Source organism: Pipistrellus hanaki (assembly GCF_964339955.1).
Source record: "Pipistrellus hanaki genome assembly, chromosome: 2".
In the NCBI taxonomy this organism is placed as follows: Eukaryota; Metazoa; Chordata; class Mammalia; order Chiroptera; family Vespertilionidae; genus Pipistrellus; species Pipistrellus hanaki.
In genome coordinates, this window is record NC_140504.1 from 126,801,278 (window position 1) to 126,819,122 (window position 17,845).

Consider the following 17,845-nt stretch of genomic DNA (forward strand, 5'->3'; position numbering starts at 1 on the left):
GCCACTCACTCACTCAGTATTCCTGCAGGTCCAATCTCCAGAGAATGGGCCAGACACTAATGGACCCGCGCAGCTGGCACAATTCCAACAATGCTGCCAGCCTCCTGGAAATCAGCCTCCTGCACCATGGTCACTTCCCCTGCCTAGACGCTCCACAGGAAGAAATGATATAAAAGTGGCTGCCAGGTGTCTCCTGACAATTAGCGTGAATGTCAAAGGGATGGACCCCGCTCCCAGGCTGGCAAGGGTGTCCCACCACCTGCCTGGAGGACTGATTGTGTTCGGCCCCCCTCACCTCCTCAGGACAGGCGCCAGACACAGGGCTCATAGCTGGTGAGCGCTGCAGTGGTGGTGTGAGCCTCTCCCAATCAGGACTGACTGGGCGTGGGCCTGTGGCGAACGCAGCAGGGGCTGGGATGAGCAGGAGCAGCAGGCAGGAGAGGCAGGTGGCATTGGGATGCTGGTTTCGGCCCAATCCCCGCAGGCCATGCCGAGGGACCCCACCCATGCACAGATTCGTGCACCAGGCCTATAGTAGTAACGTAAATGAATCAGCAGACATCAGCTATGTGTGGGATCGTCTTTGTAAAGTATATTTCAGGCAAGTGTTCATATTTATAAATAGCTCTTATAAAAAAGAAAAATATAAACTATACTAAAGCATAATGGACAAAGAATATGAAAAGACAATTTGCAGAGCTAAGATAAATGGTGTGTGTGTGTGTGTGTGTGTGTGGTGTGTGTGTGTGCATGTGTGTGTGTGCGTGTGTGTGTGTGGGTGTGTGCGTGTGTGGTGTGTGTGTGTGTGCGTGTGTGTGTGTGTGTGTGTGTGTGTGTGCATACATCAGCATGACTAAATGAACACAGAGAAAAATATGTAGAAGACACTACAGGCTTGTTAACTTTGGTTCATGGGTGAGTGAAGGGCTGATGTGAGCGGAAAGTGAAAAAGAAATATAATGACACTCCTCTCACAGACTAGAGAGGGAGACAGGCATGTAGATAGAGTGCTCCGTGGGTGCCCAATTGGAGGAATAAAGAGAGAGCTGAAATAGAGGAAGGAGGAAAGGCCTACATGTCTGAAAAGATGTGACTCCGGGCAGTAACTTATTCTTCAGTACTGGCCTTACGAGATCATTAATTACATGCAACTAGTGACACAGCGGCTTCCAGAAGATAAATATAGCTATGTGGCTTGGCCATAGTGTGTGTATAAAAATTATTGTGAGGCCCTTGGAAAAACATATTTTGCCAAGACATATCACGTGACTGCAATTACCGCTTATTTAAACGGGTCTTCATATCTTTAATCAAGTATGATTCTTCTCCAGGGCCAAGAGGAATGAGAGGGATCCATGTAAGGATCACTCACTGCTAAGAAAGATCTCTCTGAGAGTCCCTTTTGTTGGCCATTCCCCGTTGTTGAACAGTCTGTGCTTTCTGCTAAAAGGTTAATATCTAGCTAAGCCTCTGCCCTGCTCCTGGTGAGGGCTGTGTGTGGACTGTGCTGTGGGGAGTTATGCTGAACCAACCCTCTTAGGACATTCAGAGGAGGATGTGGAGGACTATACATGAAAAGTGTTACATGGGGAAGGGAAATAGACTTTCCCAGTGTAGGCTCCCCCTCTCCCCCCCTGCCCGTGGAATACAGAATAGGATCTCTCCCTCTCAAGGTCCCTCTTTTTCTCCAACCATGCCCTTAATTTTTTCCCCTTTGCTATGTTGCAAACGATAGGGTTTGTTATTTCTATCTGGCTCCTGATTTCACTGGGGACTTTATAATTCACTATTTTGCAGGAAGAGTAAAAAGGAGAAAGCAGGAAAAGAAGGGAATCAGACACCTGTGTTATAGAGGAACAGGTTTTCAAGGTGGCGTTAAAGTTCTACTGGGAAATTAACATCTATACTTTTCCCACCTATGAGTGATTTGGTCCCTGTGTAGTGGAATCTTAATTTGAAGAGTGAACTTCCTCATGATGTAAGCCAAAAAGTTTGACTTCTACTTCAGGCGAAGCCTCTGTGTCAAATAGGGTATGGAGGCACAGTACTGAGCTCTCTGTGCCCTGCACACCAGTCAGGACACTGTCTGGGATGACAACTATTGGAACATTGTTGGAGGTGATTTTTCATTGATTGTGTGCTATACAGGATTTGGAAGAGATGGTAATAATATCAGTAGGAGGATTAATGCAAACTTTGCAAACATAAGGGTTCCCAAGACTATTTCATCTGACTTTCTAGTGGAGAATCTTACTTCAGGGCTGATGCAGTGGCTTTTTCTGGAGTTAGGTGATGAACAAGAGTGCTGAGGTCCATGTTCCTCATTGGGCTCATAACCCCAGCTGGCTAGTGGTGCTGTAGGTGGGATGTTAAAAGTCTCAAACAACTGAATCCTTTGGAATCTTGCTCTCTCATTCAGCTCTTCCTCCAGGGTCATGATGGGCTCTCATGTGGCAGAATGGCAATGGCAGTTTGAGATTGTCAGTTATGCGCTGCTTAATGATGGGCATCCGAGAAAAGCGTCTTTAGGTGATTTCATTGTTGTGCCAACATCACAGAGTTCACTTAAACCTAGATGGTATAGCCTACTGCACGCCTGTGTCCGAGGCTACAACCCTGTACAGCATGTCACTGTGAAAAACAGCATGAGATTAAATCAAGCACAGGAGAAAACGTTGCAATCAAGAGATGGGGTAAACTCCAGAGGTATGAGGCTGCTGCCTTTATAACATGACATAATTTTACAGCAGCCTTTTTTTTTTTTTTTTTTTTTATAAGCAGAAAGAGTGCACTCTAAGACAACAATATAAAGTATAGTCCTCGGTCAGCCTGTGGACTGAAGGGTCCCAGATATGATTCCAGCCAAGGGCACATGCCGGGTTGTGGGCTTGATCCCCAGTAGGGGGCATGCAGGAGGCAGCCAATCAATGATTTTCTCTCATCATTGATGCTTCTATCTCTCTCTCCTTCTCCCTTCCTCTCTGAAATCAATAAAAATATAAAAATAAAATAAAAAGTATAGTAAATATATAAAGCAATAATGTAGTCATTTGTTATCATTATTAAAGTATGTACATTAAAATATGTTATCATTATTAAAATATCATTGTATGTGTTATGCTTTTATACAACTGGCAGTGCAGTAGGTGTGCTTTCACCAGCATCACCACAAACATGAGAACTATGTTGTGCTATGAACTTACAAGTAAATAGGAATTTTTCAGCTCCATTATTTTTTTTGAAGCATATACACTGTAGAGTTTCTTGATTTTAATTTTCCTTTAAACTTATTTGTCACCAGTTAAAATAAAGGTCATTTAAAATAAGTATTACATGCATTTCAGTTTTTTTCTAATGTAGCATTTAACAGATGTGTTTTTTAAAAATTAAATTTATTGGGGGGACACTGGTTAATACAATTCTATAGGTTCTAATTTTCCCATTCTATAATACATCATCTGTATATTGCATTGTGTCTTTACCACCCAAAGTCAATTCTCCTTCCCTTACCATATATTTGACCCCTTTCACCTTTTACAACCTCTCCCAACCCCCTTTCCCTTGGTAACACTCATACTGTTGTCTGTGTTTATTTATTTGCTTGTTTTTTTGTCTTTTTGGTTCATTTATTGTTTTCAGTTCAGCCCCATTATAATCTGTGAGAGCACAGTCACCTATGTGGTCTGTTGCTGACAAAAACATCTGGTGTGACCTCTGACTTGTATCCTGGTCAGGTTTTTCCTGTGGAGGTCCAGCTGGTTTTGACTTGCTCTGTGAAACGTGGGGATGCTCTTGTATGTATGAAATAGAACCAAATGACACATCCCAGCTTTTCGAAAACTTTTGTTATCAAGTCTGAGGTAAAAGGGTGATAATTTTTGAGTCATATTTTGACTTTCCATGTAGTTTGCCTTCCATGCTGGCCTGAGCGTATCTCTGGCATAGTTGCCTATCACATTATTGTATAATGTTTTTAGTCTCGATTTGTGTTATGTCTTTCTCTTAGTTCTATACTCAGTACCCTCCATAAAGGTTGAATTGAATGTATAAGATGCAACATAAAAAAGCAAATTAAATTGCAGCTGTTTGGAAATGAGAAATCACCACACTGTAGTGACAGAGCACCATGACCTTTGCCTTAAATTTTTTTCCAGTAAAGAGAGAATTGCACGTATTGCAGAGCAGATTTCCCAATACTTGTGTTCTGTCATATGATTTCTTGAAACTGAACAAATCATTAAAATCATAAAAAATCATATTTTTTTAATGTTTTAACATGGGATAAAACTGAGGTGTCACATCTAAGTTACACAGCTTACATACAAAGGTAGATTAGAAGGTTAGTTTTAATAGCACAAGAATGAACCTTGAATTTTCTTTGTTAAAGAGAAAACTTTTCCAAAGAAGAAATTTCACTTCTTGATTCTCTTCTTATGTAGGATTAGAGTGCATTTTATAGTATATATCTATTACCTGTTGTCTATTGTGGCATATATTATTATATAAGTATTTTATACATAGATACCTAGCAATCTAGTAAATATATTTCTGTATTGTTTTGCCTCAGATGCAGGAAAAAATTTAGGTATGCTTTGGGTTTATTTTGGTTTTGCTCTATATAAATTTAGGAACATTACAAGTTAATATAATTCCTACAGTTTGGATTACTTACCATTCATGTCAAAATTTTGTCTGCCTTTTCTTTAGGAAGCTCTGTAATTCTCTATTACAATGGAAATTATTCTCTATTACAATGGTCAATGTGACTGTAATCTCTGGTGAAAATTTGTAATATTATATCTCTTATTGCTTAGAAATATAAAAAAACACTTTTTTTATGGACTGCACTAGTTGGAATCTACTTCTCAGTCTAGGATAGCAAATGTTACATTTATGTTTCCAGTCTTAAAGAAGCAGTTCCTTTTTTGATTTATTTGAGGGCTCCTCTTTATTTACCCTTTAAACACTGGTGCTCCTTTGGTTCTCTTTTATGATCCATTTTTTCCCTTCCTTCCTTCCTTCCTTCCTTCCTTCCTTCCTTCCTTCCTTCCTTCCTTCCTTCCTTCCTTCCTTATGTGATTAACATTGACTGAGTTCATGTTGTGTAGCAGGACAGGGCCATGCTGTACAGCTGAGCAGGCTGTGTACTGTCCAATTCCAGACTCAGTGCCATCGGGACTGTGCTAGCTAATGTACAACCTCTCATTTAACCTCACAATAACCTGTGAGATGAATATCATCATTCCCATTTTACAGGAATTTGGGGCTATGTTAAAACTTGTTTACACTTATATGATAATGAATAGAGTTTATATGGGTTCAGAGTCTGTTCTCTCAACAGCATGCCACCTTTTGATACCAGCTCTTGGTCATCTCATCTATGGCCACAACCAAAATGATGGTAATTTTTAAAAGATTCTCTACCCCACCCCTCATCTCTCTCTGCTGCCAACCTACTAGACAGACCTCCCACTATGTCCCTCAGGCATCTCAGGATCTGGACAATTAAAATGGGATTGTCATCATTTTCCTGACTGCTCTGCCTTTATTCCCAATCTCACTTAGTGGCACCAGCAGCCTAGGCTCTCCTCTCTTCCTTATCTCCCACTTCCAGTTAGATCTGTTGGGTCCTATGAATTCTGTTTCTGAAATCGTTCTCCATCTGATCCCTTCTTTTTCATGCCAGTTGTCACTTTGTTAGTTGAGGCCCTCATTCTTTTATTCTTTTATTCTGAACGCACCCATTCTGTCTTAATTATAAAAAGCCTCGCCCGAAGTCTCACATCTCTAGGCCTTTGCATTGGCTGTTCCCTCTGCCTGCTTCACCTTTCTCCACCTTCCCCAGTCAGCTTACTTGAGGACTCAGCTTTAAGTTGCTTTCTCAGGAATATCTTCCTTTATTCTTTTCATCAATCCCTTTCCTTAAGTTAAATTATTTCTCTATGAATTCCTGGGCACGTCATGTCTAAGTCTATCATATCAGTCATCAGAATACCCTGAGAACTGATTTTTTCATCTGACTCCTTTCCAGGACTAAGAGCTCTCTGTGGATAGGACTATATCCAACTTACCTTTGTTTTCCCAGCTTCTAGCAGCTTTTCTGGGAGGAGATAAAAAATGCTTGAGGGAATGAATGATGCACACAGTGGACTCGTTAGGTGGATAGGAAAACAATACTGTAGTGTTCTACATGCTTATATAAAAAACTCTTTTATGGATTGCAGTGGTTGAAATCTACTTCTCAGTCTGGGATAGCACATGTTACATTTATATTTAGACAGTCCAACTAAAAGTTGAGTGCAATTTTTATTCACTTGCATGCTTGATAATAATGTTGATGCTATTTTAATTATACAGTATATTTTTTTCTCTCTCTCTCCCCCACTTCCTGGCTATTGACAACAGGCAGCCTGATTGTTGCTTAACCTATGTTTTCATTCATATTGGCAGCAGCTTCTTCCCTTATCCTGTTGATAAGGGATTATAACTCAATTGCATGGTAATTTCAAAAGTGGACTCTGTGTTGAACTTTGGTTTAAGGTGCCAAACTTTTTGCACCAACACTAATGTATAAACCTATGCCTAAGAAGGTGCTTTATTACCTCTCCTGATCCCTTCAACGATGTTCACTACATCAAAAAAATGTGCTGAGGTTGGTTATCTCAGAACCTGCTCCTGCCAAATTTGAAGTTAGACATATGTGGGGGTGGTTTTCATTTAGCATGTACCTTTTTCATCTAAGACAGACTTAGTCTCATTCCAGCCCTGCTCCCTATCTCTGTGGTCAGCAAACTGTGGCTCACGAGACACCTGCGACTCTTTGACCCCTTGAATGTGGCTCTTCCACAAAATATCACGGCCTGGGCGAGTCTATTTTGAAGAAGTTTCAGTTTAAAAAATTTGGCTCTCAAAAGAGATTTCAATCGTTGTACCTTCTGTTGATATTTGGCTCTGTGGACCAATGAGTTTGCCGGCCACTGCCCTATCTGGTTCAGGCCAACAACTTAAATCTCCCTGGACATCAGTTTCCTCATTATTAAAATTGAGCATTTGGACTAAACTAGCCAGGGGAACTTTTCAAACTCAAATGTCCTCTGGCTCTATTACTTTGTGTCCCCATTGTGAATTCTCTTACTGTCTTATTTCCCTCCTCCCCCACTATGGAGGGGTCCTCCCGCCTGTCCTCCACCGCACCCACAGATACTGCTGTGTTCTTTAGCACCTGGCTTTGACCTGGAGGTTTTCTTCAACCTGGTGGAAGTTGAGAAGCAACTTGCTTTGCGCTCTTCCTTCACAGGCGCGCTCGGATCCCTTCCATGAGGGTTCGAGAGTCCCTTCTTTGCAGGAAGCGCATTCCTGAGTGCAGTTGCAAAAGGAGGTTGCAGAGTGAGTACCGAATGATTTTTGTATCAGACTAAAGATTTTTTCTAAACTGCCACAGATGTGGGACCTATGGAGGTTGTGGGGAGCAAGGGTATAATCTGTTGTAAACATTCGACAAATTAAGCGTCTAAGGTTTCAGAGTAAGAAAGGCGCGTCATAGTTCCCCAGCTTCCAGATCACTTGGTTACATTTCCTTTGGTTGATAGTACAACCTGTTAGGTTACTAAGTGTTTTCACATAATTTGTTGACAAAGCGTTTCAAGCAAAATCATTGTTTTATAAAAGTGTGCCAGTATTTTGTGAGGTAAACTAAGACGGTCTTGATTTCATTTGCCTGCGTTTTCATTTTACCACTCGACACAAAAGGACAAAATCCAGGTTCAAGGAGTTCATCACCACTCGCCAGTATTACATGAAATGTTAGATGGTCTTCTTTAAGGAAAAGAAGATAAAAAGATTAAAAAAAACAACAACATATGAACAATGGCAATAAATACATATCTATCAGCAATTGAATCTAAAAAACAAGCAAAGCAAACAACACAGGAACAGTCTCAGATGCAAAGAATATTTTGAAGGTTGTCAGATGAAAGGTGGTTTTGCGGGGGTGTTGGGGGGGGGAGGGTGAAAAAGGTGAAGGGCTTAGCGGAGTACAAATGGATTGTTCCAGAACAGTCTTGGGGATGTAAAGTACAGCATTGGGAATATAGTCAACACTATTTTAATAAGTAGGTACAAGGCATATTTGATGAGATGTGCATGGAAAGTATTTCTAAAACAGTTTTCTGGCAAGGTGGGAAGGCTAGGTCTGGGCTGTTGGTAGTAGGAGAAAAACATTTAAAAAGAGCTGGGAAGCAGGGAGACAAATGTGCCCGTGGAGGACCCAGTGCAGAGAAGCAGCAAGCTCTCAAGGCCAAAGGTGGCCTGTCTGGGCGGGAGGAAGGACGCTAGGGGCTGCTGCGGGGCGCCCCGCTCCGCTCTCCGTCCCAGACGGCGGGAGGGCGGTCCTGTCTCGGGGAGCCGGAGGCGGGAGACGGGATTGTTGCGTGGCTCCGGGGCGGTGGGGACAGGGTTAAGACCATCACCTGCAGTTGAAGTGCGGCTCTGCTGGGAAGTAGGAAGTGCTGCGCCTGAGCTTCCTGTATAAATAAACGCCCGGCTCCTGGCGCTGCTGCCGCTGCTGCCTCTGCTGCTGCTGCTGCTGCTGCTGCTGCTGGCGAGCTGCGCCCCACGCTCTGCAAGGCTGGGGCACCGCTGCAGCTCCCCAGGCAGGAGGCGCTTGGTGATAGGTCCTCCCTCCTCCTCCTCCTCCTCCTCCTCCTCCTCCTCCTCCTCCTCCTCCTCCTCCTCCTCCTCCTCCTCCTCCTCCTCCCCCTCCTCCCCCTCCTCCCCCTCCTCCTCCTCCTCCTCCTCCGGCCCCGTAGGTCCGGGAGCCGAGTCCTGTTACAGCCCTGCAGAGCGCAGAGCTGTCAGCTGCAGAGCCCCGAGGAGGACGAGGCAGAGAACGAAGCAGCTCCCCCTCCGGGTGTGCGGGTGTGCGAGCTAGAGGCTGCGGACAAGCGCAGCGGCGGAGGACCCCGGCTCTTCGGCCAGGTAGGTGCAGCAGGCTTTTCGAAAGCTGCAGGCGTTGCAGGACCTGGGGTGGTGGACGAAGAAAAGGAAAAGGGGCAAGACACTGGGATACCACGGGGTTTTAGCTTTAGGTCCCGGGTCTTGTGCTTCAGCCCTACGGTACTGAATTCATTCTGAAAGCCTTTAGACACCTGTTAACTTTTAAAAATGGATGTCTTTGTAAAGGTGAAGAGAAGCCAGTTTAATTTGCACTGAAAACAGCCCACCGAATGTATTGGAAAATTCAAGGTTAGATCAAACCCTCCCCATGTCTTAAAAGGGAGACCAAAAGTTGGCATGCATAAGCTCAGCTGTTTACCTTCTGTTACTTGGAAATGCACAGCAGTATGTTGACACACATAGATGTTAATAAGCTGTTATATTATCGATGGGTTCTTGGCCATACATCATGCTGATTGTTTTGTCAGGTAATTGCTGATAAAAACAAAGCGAAACTCCGATCTTACACTGCTGTGCTCCAATTTAAGTTAAAATGAAACCAGCTCCTGCTGTTTCAGCAGAGGAAAGGTATTTTAGCTTAGCTTTTCCAGGGTCCCTTTTGCTTTTGTTGTGAGTTTCAGTGATCCCGCTGTAAGCCTACTCCTGATGCATATACTTCTCACATTCAGATTTCTCAGAAATGAATTCTTTCGGGGAAAATGTTCTTTGTCTTCCTGCATCCACTAGAGTCACTCACTTTCTTCTTTCTGCCGCACATGGATCTTATCAAAACATGAGCTGGGGCTCCTAACAGGACTCTCCCGGTTCTTCTCACTTGGCACGTCTGGGATGTGTATTTGAATTTAGCCAGGTATGAATTAAAGAAAAAGGTATCTAACATCTCTGAAGCAGCAGATTGGGGGTGTCTAAGCAGAAGCGAAGTAAATGAACTTGGAAGTGACTCAGTTTTTAGGGTGTGGGTAAGAGGATGAGGAAACCAGCCAGTCTTCCCTGAGTTGCTGGCTAATTAGAGTATCAGGCTGCTGCAGCTTTCACTGCGCTGAGCCTCTTGATCCCTGGTGCTTTCCACCTCAGATTCCTCCGCTGGTTCTTCCTTCTTCTCCCTCTGTCCTCCCTTCCAAACCCTGTCTTCACGAGGAGAAGGGGGCGGGAGGGAGAAAAAGAAGGATAGCTATAGCAGATCCACAAAGCCATTTGGAGAGAATTGTATTAGGAAATCCAAGGCCACATTTTCTCCCAACTCCTCCTTCCTCTTGCACACCTGGGATGGTATTTTATTCTTTGTAGTGGCATAACCTGCGAACAATAGGAAAGGGGAAGAAAAAAAAAGAAACCTGTTTTAAAAATTAGCCTCTGACTAATCGAATGGCAAACTTGTATAGAGAATATATATATATATATATATATATATATATATATATATATATATATATATATATATATAAAAGGATTGAGTTGCTGAATTGGGTTGCTTGGCTTTTTATTTTAAAACAAACAAATAAAAAAAAACTCAACCAGAAAGTCCCCCAAAGCAATCACCCTAGATAACTTGCTCCTACACTACTACTGTGCTGGAAGTGAGGCTTAAATGTGGTCAAACACTGTCTAAACCCAGAGTTTTACAAATATTTACAGTCATCTATGCCAAATATCTTTGTGCTGAGCCCCAAGAACATTCTCAGCACTCAAAAGCCTCATTCTCATGAATGGCTTCAGTTCATTGGCAATTTGAAGGCATCCAGGCTTCCAAACTAGGTCAGTTTAAGATATGTCTTAAAAAAAAATAAATTAGTGTTTGGGTCTCCCAGATTATGACCAAGTTTTCTCAGCCAAACTCTACAGCGGAGAGAGAAGTTATGCTCCATCTGGAAAGAAAAAAAAAAAAAAAAGCTTATTTTGTCTTTATTGTAAGACTTCCTGGAAGCTAGCTTCCCCTCTAATAATATGAATACATTTAAATCTGAGAAAGTATATTTACATTTTTCTTCCTGAAAAGTAGTTTCAATATTTTAGATGTTGAGAAACATTTCCGAGGCACCAAGAATCATTTCTAGGTAGCGTTTCTACTAATTCTGGCTTGTGTGTTGCCCCTGGCCTTGACTAATGACATTACTTTCTTGTTAAGTGAGGTGTGCAGTGTTTGAAATCTCCAGTTTGAAGTAGAGGTCAGGAATCATGCTGAACCCAGATGTTGATGGAGAGACAAAGTCCAAATGGTTTTGGGGCTAAACTTTGTGCAATTGATTATTTTGGAGATGGGAAAGAGGCCAAGCTGCCCGGCAAGTCACGCTTTCCACTTTGGGCTGTGCTGAGTAGTAGGTATCTGCAGCCACTGCTCCTGAGTGCTCAGACTTTTTCTCAGGGATGCCTGCCTGAATACACAGAAGTTCCTGAGCTACCATAAATTATCAATATTTTCAGTGTTTGAATTGCTGGAAGTGAATAAAGATGAGAATCAGGCCTTTAATATTTTCTTTCTCCCATGTACATTCAGAACACTTACCTACTGTAGTGTTGAACGCCTATTGTTTGCCAGGTGTATGCTAGGTGCTGAGGATATAAAGATGTGTAAGCTGTGGCCTCTGGCCTGAAGGAATTCATATAAGTTTGGAAGTGACTTTGAACTACAGTGGTAGTTCTCAATTCATGTTGTTTTACATGATATTTTGATGTTTGTCATCTCAACCATGGTTTCTCTGATATCACAGCATTCAGTAATTTGAAGAGTCATAACAACATCTATTTATTTTTATTTTCATCTGTTTTATTTTTTAGATATATATGGGGGGGGGGTCTTATACTAATTTTTATTTTTATTAACTTTGGCATTTGTTACTTACTTGGTCAATTATTACTTCTAAATCCAATGAGTCATACTGTAGTAGTTATTTAAAAATAGAAAACAATGCATTAAAGAGAGTAAAAGTAGCCAGTGCTTTTACAACAGGGAATGAGAAACTTCTCATTTACGATCAGATCCCTTCCTTGAAATGAAAGCACAACAACCTAAGTGAGAAGCACTTCTCTTATTCATGGCTAAAACTACCTGATCACATGACTTGTAGTATCTATTAAAGAACATTCTTATAAAGCCATGTCTCATTGCTTTCTAATTCCTCTGTAATCATGAGTTTGAGTCATAGACCTTTAGTCAACTGGATTTTTGTCTTTATTGGAAAGATAGAACAAGACATCTCATTTCTCTCTTTGCTGGACTTGTGGCTGAAGCAATAAATCCACAAATTGTCCTCTGTATGATTGCATAAAACTAACTGTTGACAACCCCCTCAACAAGCTTATTCTTTATAAGTGGGGAGCGGGTTCAATCATCTCTATGCCCCCAGCACCTACCATCTATGGAATTCCATTCTTTGTGGGTTGACTTTATTTCCAGTATTATTGGTTCCTTCAGAAACATATTTTGGCAAAGACATACATAAATACACACCCTGCACTTTACTTAGTGTGGGATGGAGGAGATTCCTTTTCCAAACTGGTTTAAAATTTCTTTCTAATTAAAATTTCTATATGCAGCGTTCACAGGAGAGGTTAATATTTACATATGCTTTTATTCACTTGGAGAAAAAACACACACACTTGATTTGGAGATTTGTGCTGTAATTTGCTGGTAATGTCATGACCCAAGACGTCAACCCTTCTCTTGCTCTATGGGCCTGAAATAATGTTTCTCCTTGATCTGTTAATTACATCACTGTCTGACCTGCCTTTAAGCGGCATTCCTTCCTGCTCCTGAGCTTTGTTGTTATGCCAGGCAGGGGGAAGAAAACTATTCAGCAGGGCTGTATGAATAATTGTGGGCAGCCAGGGAGCCATGGACTGAAAAAAAGGTGGGCAGGGCGCATGGTGGTGTCAAGGAGGGAGCTGCCGCGATGGATGTAAAATTGCAATGCCAAAAATATCATTGACTTGTGATTCTCAAATTCATTCCTACCTCCTTTGATATGTTTTTATTGTTAGGAAACCTCAGAACGGATTTCCTCCTCTTGGGCCTTACTCTGTAGTGATAATGAAAACATGAAAGAAGGCAAGAAAAAAGAAATGTGCTTTTCAGAAAAAGGATCAGCATTTTGCCATTGTTAAAACTTGACATCTCAGACTCTCTGTATGTTGTAGGGTTTAGAGCTAGCTTATCACAGTGCCATGCTCTTTGTTGCCCATGATCTAATATCTCTTTCCACATATTTCACCTGTATATTTTGTAGGGGAAAAAATTGGATCTTATTATTCTATTAAAAAATTGTAACGGTATATGATGATAGATGGGTTAACTAACTCTATTATGGTAGTCATTTCACAAAATATACATATTAAATCATTATATTGCACATCTTCAAATTACACAATGTTATGTATCAACTAGAGACCCAGTGCATCAAGTTCTTGCTCAGGTAGAGTCCCTAGGCCCCCAATTGGGGCCTTCTGGCTGCTAGCCGAGGCCTTCCTTCCCCTGCTGCGGGCCACGGACTTCCTTTATCCCGTGCTGATCCCTGGTGGTCAGTGCACATCATAGTGAGTGATTGAACTCACAGTCTCCTGGTCTAACTCCCGAGGGGACACTTTGCATATTAGCCTTTTATATATATAGATTATATCTCAATAAAGCTGGGAAAAAATTAGATATTAAAATGGTTGTAACAGACTTTATTCAAACCCTGATTTCAAATATTATAGCAAAGTGACTGTCTAAAACAGTTGTCGCCAAGCTTTCAGACCTCCATGGACCATCCATTGGCAAACACTGGTCTAGAAAACAGGTATTGCTAATATTTAAGATGCCTATCCTAATGGAGTGTCTGTCCTTTCCACCCACAAAATAGAGATATATTATCATATCAGTTCCATTTTAGAAAATAATGCTCTTCAAGTTACAAAGTGAAATCTTATTGCCATCCTGAAAATTGATGAGACAAAGATGTTAAAACTAAGGAATTAAAGACTGAAGTATTTTTTATTTTTTCTTTCCTCTATACAAAGTTTTAAAACAGTGGGGAAGAGAACAGAATTTCCCTTCTATTACATGAGACATGGTGATAAACAGTGTTTCTCAACAGTACTGCTCCCTCACAAAGCCTGAGTAGGTGAATATTTACTTCTTTCACATCTAAGAATTAAGCATTTCTTGGGTTTGTTTCTAGAAAATAATTTCTGGTCTATTTTTTGTTAAATAATGATGAAGTGTCTTATGTGTGATGCCATGTATCTACTCATTGGTCTTGAACATTATTCTTTTAAAAATAATTAAATAGATATAAAATATACTTGAATAATTGCATTTCTCTAGTTACTAGTGAAGCTATGTCTCCTTTTGTTCTTGCCCTCTCAGGGCACATATTAGAACTGTTTTTCTGATATTATTGGATGTACACTGGCTTATCTAGTCCTTGAATAACCAGAGAGTGGGTCAAAGATGTAAGCCAGGGGTAGAACCATAAGACTTGCCATGACGCAGGTCATCATAAGTCCATGTCTCATTCAATACCAATACTGCTTATAGCCCTGGCTACTCTACCAGCCTGCTGGTCTCCCCTCTGTTCCAGATTATATTCAGGGTAGCATATCAGCAAATGGCTGATGAATGTCAACATTTTACTAGTGAGTTTTTGAGTCACCAATAGCTTCTGAGAAAAACATAATTCAGCGGCTAAATACATCACTGTATTGGGCAGAAGCACCAAGGTCAATGCAATGCTAATTTTCAGATTGTGTTGAGTGGAAGCTGGTTGCCTGGCATGTCATTTTTAGTTGGTATTGGGGGAGCTTTCCTAATAAGGTCTTTAGATTGCTCTGTTAGAATACTGGCTTCCTGAGAATCTCATGATAGAAGGCAACTCTTTAACTATACATTTCCATCACCTGAAAACACTTCCCTTTGTTAGGCATGCATTCATATATTTTATCCCCCCTACCTCACAGGATTGACTCAGTCTTGCATGAGCATGTACACATTTTGAGAGTTCTTATGTATTTCCCCTTTTGTTTTGTCCCTTGTCCTTGAATAACTCTTAGGCTTTCATAGCATAACTGGAACTAAGATTTGAGCACAGATCTACTGGATTTTTACATACATTAGTATTCTGTTACATCAGTAATATCTAGTTGATTCATTTTGGTAGCCTTCTATTTCTCTTAGTATCTTTAATCATGCTTTGTCAAGTTATCTAAGTTTTCAAGTTTTGCAGAGGGTGTAAAAATTCCTAAATAACTAGCCCTGGCTGGTGTGACTCAGTTGGTTGGGTGTGGTCCCATGCACATGCAAGGATTGTGGGCTTGATCCCCTGTAGGGGGTAAGCAGGTGGTAGCTGAGCAATGTTTCTCCCTCTCCCTTCCTCTCTCTCTAAAATCAATAAAAACATATTTTAAAATTTTCTAAATAACTAGATAAGTATCCTAGTAAAACATTATCCTTTGCAATTATTTTTTGTGTGTAACGGAATAATTACTATGATTTTAGGTGGTTATACAGGCATAAATATATTAGTTAAAAATGCTTTAAATGTTGGCTCTCCCATCCTTTGCATTTTGGAGCAGATTGCTTTTCCAGGCAAATTTCTTATATATCCTATGCTTCCAAACACTGCTTCTGAAGTATTCTTTTCTTTGGCAATTCCAATGAAAATATATGAGGGAAAAAGTGGATTTCCTGTTCTTTCCACAAGATAGTACTTGCTGCTCATATAATGAACACTTTAGAGCAAAAGACACTCATAGTGTAGATAGAAGTGCTGTCTCCCCTTGCCTGGTAATTTAGTGCAAAATCAGATGCTTTAGGGTGGTTTTCCTTCCGTGCACACCCCAGCCATCATCCTATTCTGTGACTAGTTGCAGTTAAGCAAGTGATAATTTTACCACCCCTCACCACCCCACCCCCATCTTATAATTTATTTTAGAAAGTTTAAACCTGAAGGTAGCTGCATCTTTCTTCCCCCCTCCAATCCCCTCCAATCTCCTCCCTTCCCCGCTGAAATTCTTTTTCATTGGGTTAGTCATACCCAGTAAGAGGTTCAATCACATCCTCTATAATAATCCTATATAATAAAAGGGTAATATGCAAATAGACAGAACAACTGAACAACCAAAGCATAATATGCTAATGATATGCTAAGACTGCTCAACCATTTGCTATGAAGTGCACTGACCACCAGGGGGCAGGCAGTTAATTGGTCAACTGGTTGCTATGAAGTGCACTGACCACTAGGGGGCAGATAGTTGATTAGTCGATATGATGTGCACTATCAGGGGGCAGATTCTCCAACTGGTAGGTTAGCTTGCTGCTGGGGTCTGGCCGATTAAGACTGAGTGAGATGGGCTGGACATGCCCTGGAGCCATCTCACGGTCCTTCCCTGGAGCCCTCTCACGGTCCCTGGCTGGCCAACCTCCCGCATCCCTCCAAGACCAGCTGACCCTGATCGGCCCCTATCAGAACTGGGTAAGATGGGGCCAGACATGCCTTGGAGCCCTCCTATGGTCCCTCCCCAACATGATCATGCACCAGTGGGGTCCCTCAGCCTGGCCTTCACCCTCTTGCAATCTGGGACCTCTTGAGGGATGTTGGAGAGCTGGTTTTGGCCTGATCCCGCAGACCACTCCCTTTGGGAGAGTGTCAGAGGCAGGGCTTATGGATGGCAATCGCTGCTGCGGACTGGTTGAGTGTGAGCCCACAGCCATTCTCAAACATCTCACTTGTGGGATAATTCATTGGAGAAATCAGGATTCTCCTGAGTATTGCTTGAAGAACTTGCTTTCTAATAAATCAATGGTGAAAGGGTTTCTTATTTGATACTCTTTTTATGAAATACCCACCCTGTGTCATTCATTTTTTACAAATTTACTATTGGTTTTACCCAAAGTGGAAACCAAAAGTCTGTTTTTCAAATTGCATGGTGAAGTCTTCAGCTTCTGCAATGGTGCCTGGGGGCTGCTGAGGGAAAGGTCAAAGGGACCTGGCCTGGTCTCCCAGCATGCTTCTACCTTATCTCTTTTATACAGTGGTGGTTTACTGACGATTTTGTTTTCATAAAACCCCATCGCTTTAAAGACATTTGAAAGCCACCATTTTAGGGAATTTGTGTTACGGTACACAGTAAAATAATTCTTTTTGAAGAATTATTTTGGATTCTTCTCATCTTAAAAAGTTGAAGTGCATGATTTTTTCTTTTCTCTCAATGAGTCACAAGTACTGCCCAGACTAATGCTTTGAGTCCTTTCCCTTCCCTTCCCTTCCCTTCCCTTCCCTTCCCTTCCCTTCCCTTCCCTTCCCTTCCCTTCCCTTCCCTTCCCTTCCCCTCCCTTCCCTAACCTTCCCTAACCTTCCCTTCCCTTCCCTTCCCTTCCCTAACCTTCCCTAACCTTCCCTTCCCTTCCCTAACCTTCCCTTCCCTTCCCTTCCCTTCCCTTCCCTTCCCTTCCCTTCCCTCCCCTCCCCTTCCCTTCCCTTCCCTTCCCTTCCCTTCCCTTCCCTTCCCTTCCCTTCCCTTCCCTTCCCTTCCCTTCCCTTCCCTTCCTTTTCTTATTTTTAAACAAAACAGGTCTCTATAAAAAGATTTTATGTCAAAATATTTTTAGTATACAAATATTTTTAAAATTTATATATATTCTAAACCATTTTATTGAGGTCTGATTGACAGACAAAAAACTATACATATTAATGTATGCAACTTGATGAGTTTGGAGATAAGTATACATCTGTGGAACATCATGATGCCTGTAGTTAAGAAAAATTTGTGAAAGGAATAGATCTGATGTTCTGTGTTCTCATCTCCACCACACACACACATACAATAATGATAAATAAAGAGGGCAGGAGGCAACTACTTTTGGAGATAATGGATATATTTATATTTTTATAACTTTAATTTTATGCTATAGGCA

At 41.5% G+C, this 17,845-nt stretch overlaps 2 protein-coding genes and 1 long non-coding RNA gene across 8 annotated transcripts in view; 1 reads left to right on the forward strand and 2 right to left on the reverse strand.

The window, feature by feature from the left end:
* Nucleotides 1-2,437, reverse strand: part of LOC311617436 (annexin A2-like) — a gene marked incomplete at its 5' end in the record, with an annotated part of 46,375 nt that extends 43,938 nt beyond the window's left edge. Inside the window, 1 exon segment of the mRNA XM_084873804.1 lies at nucleotides 2,255-2,437. Within this exon segment, the coding sequence (XP_084729930.1) occupies nucleotides 2,255-2,437 (183 nt within the window).
* Nucleotides 1-17,845, reverse strand: part of LOC311616863 — a 569,237-nt gene that overhangs the window by 123,061 nt on the left and 428,331 nt on the right. The window lies entirely within an intron of this gene.
* RNF144B (ring finger protein 144B) overlaps nucleotides 1-17,845 on the forward strand; it is a 167,995-nt gene that overhangs the window by 80,443 nt on the left and 69,707 nt on the right. For 2 of the 6 annotated variants that reach the window (XM_084872783.1, XM_084872784.1), the window contains 2 exons: nucleotides 7,298-7,386; nucleotides 8,808-8,976. The exons of 1 other annotated variant lie outside the window; for it this stretch is intronic. The gene's annotated coding sequence lies outside the window, so the exon portion shown is untranslated. Of the gene's footprint in view, nucleotides 1-7,297; nucleotides 7,387-8,768; nucleotides 8,977-17,845 lie in introns of those variants that run through there. 3 more of the 6 variants (XM_084872785.1, XM_084872786.1, XM_084872788.1) reach the window with 2 other exon arrangements.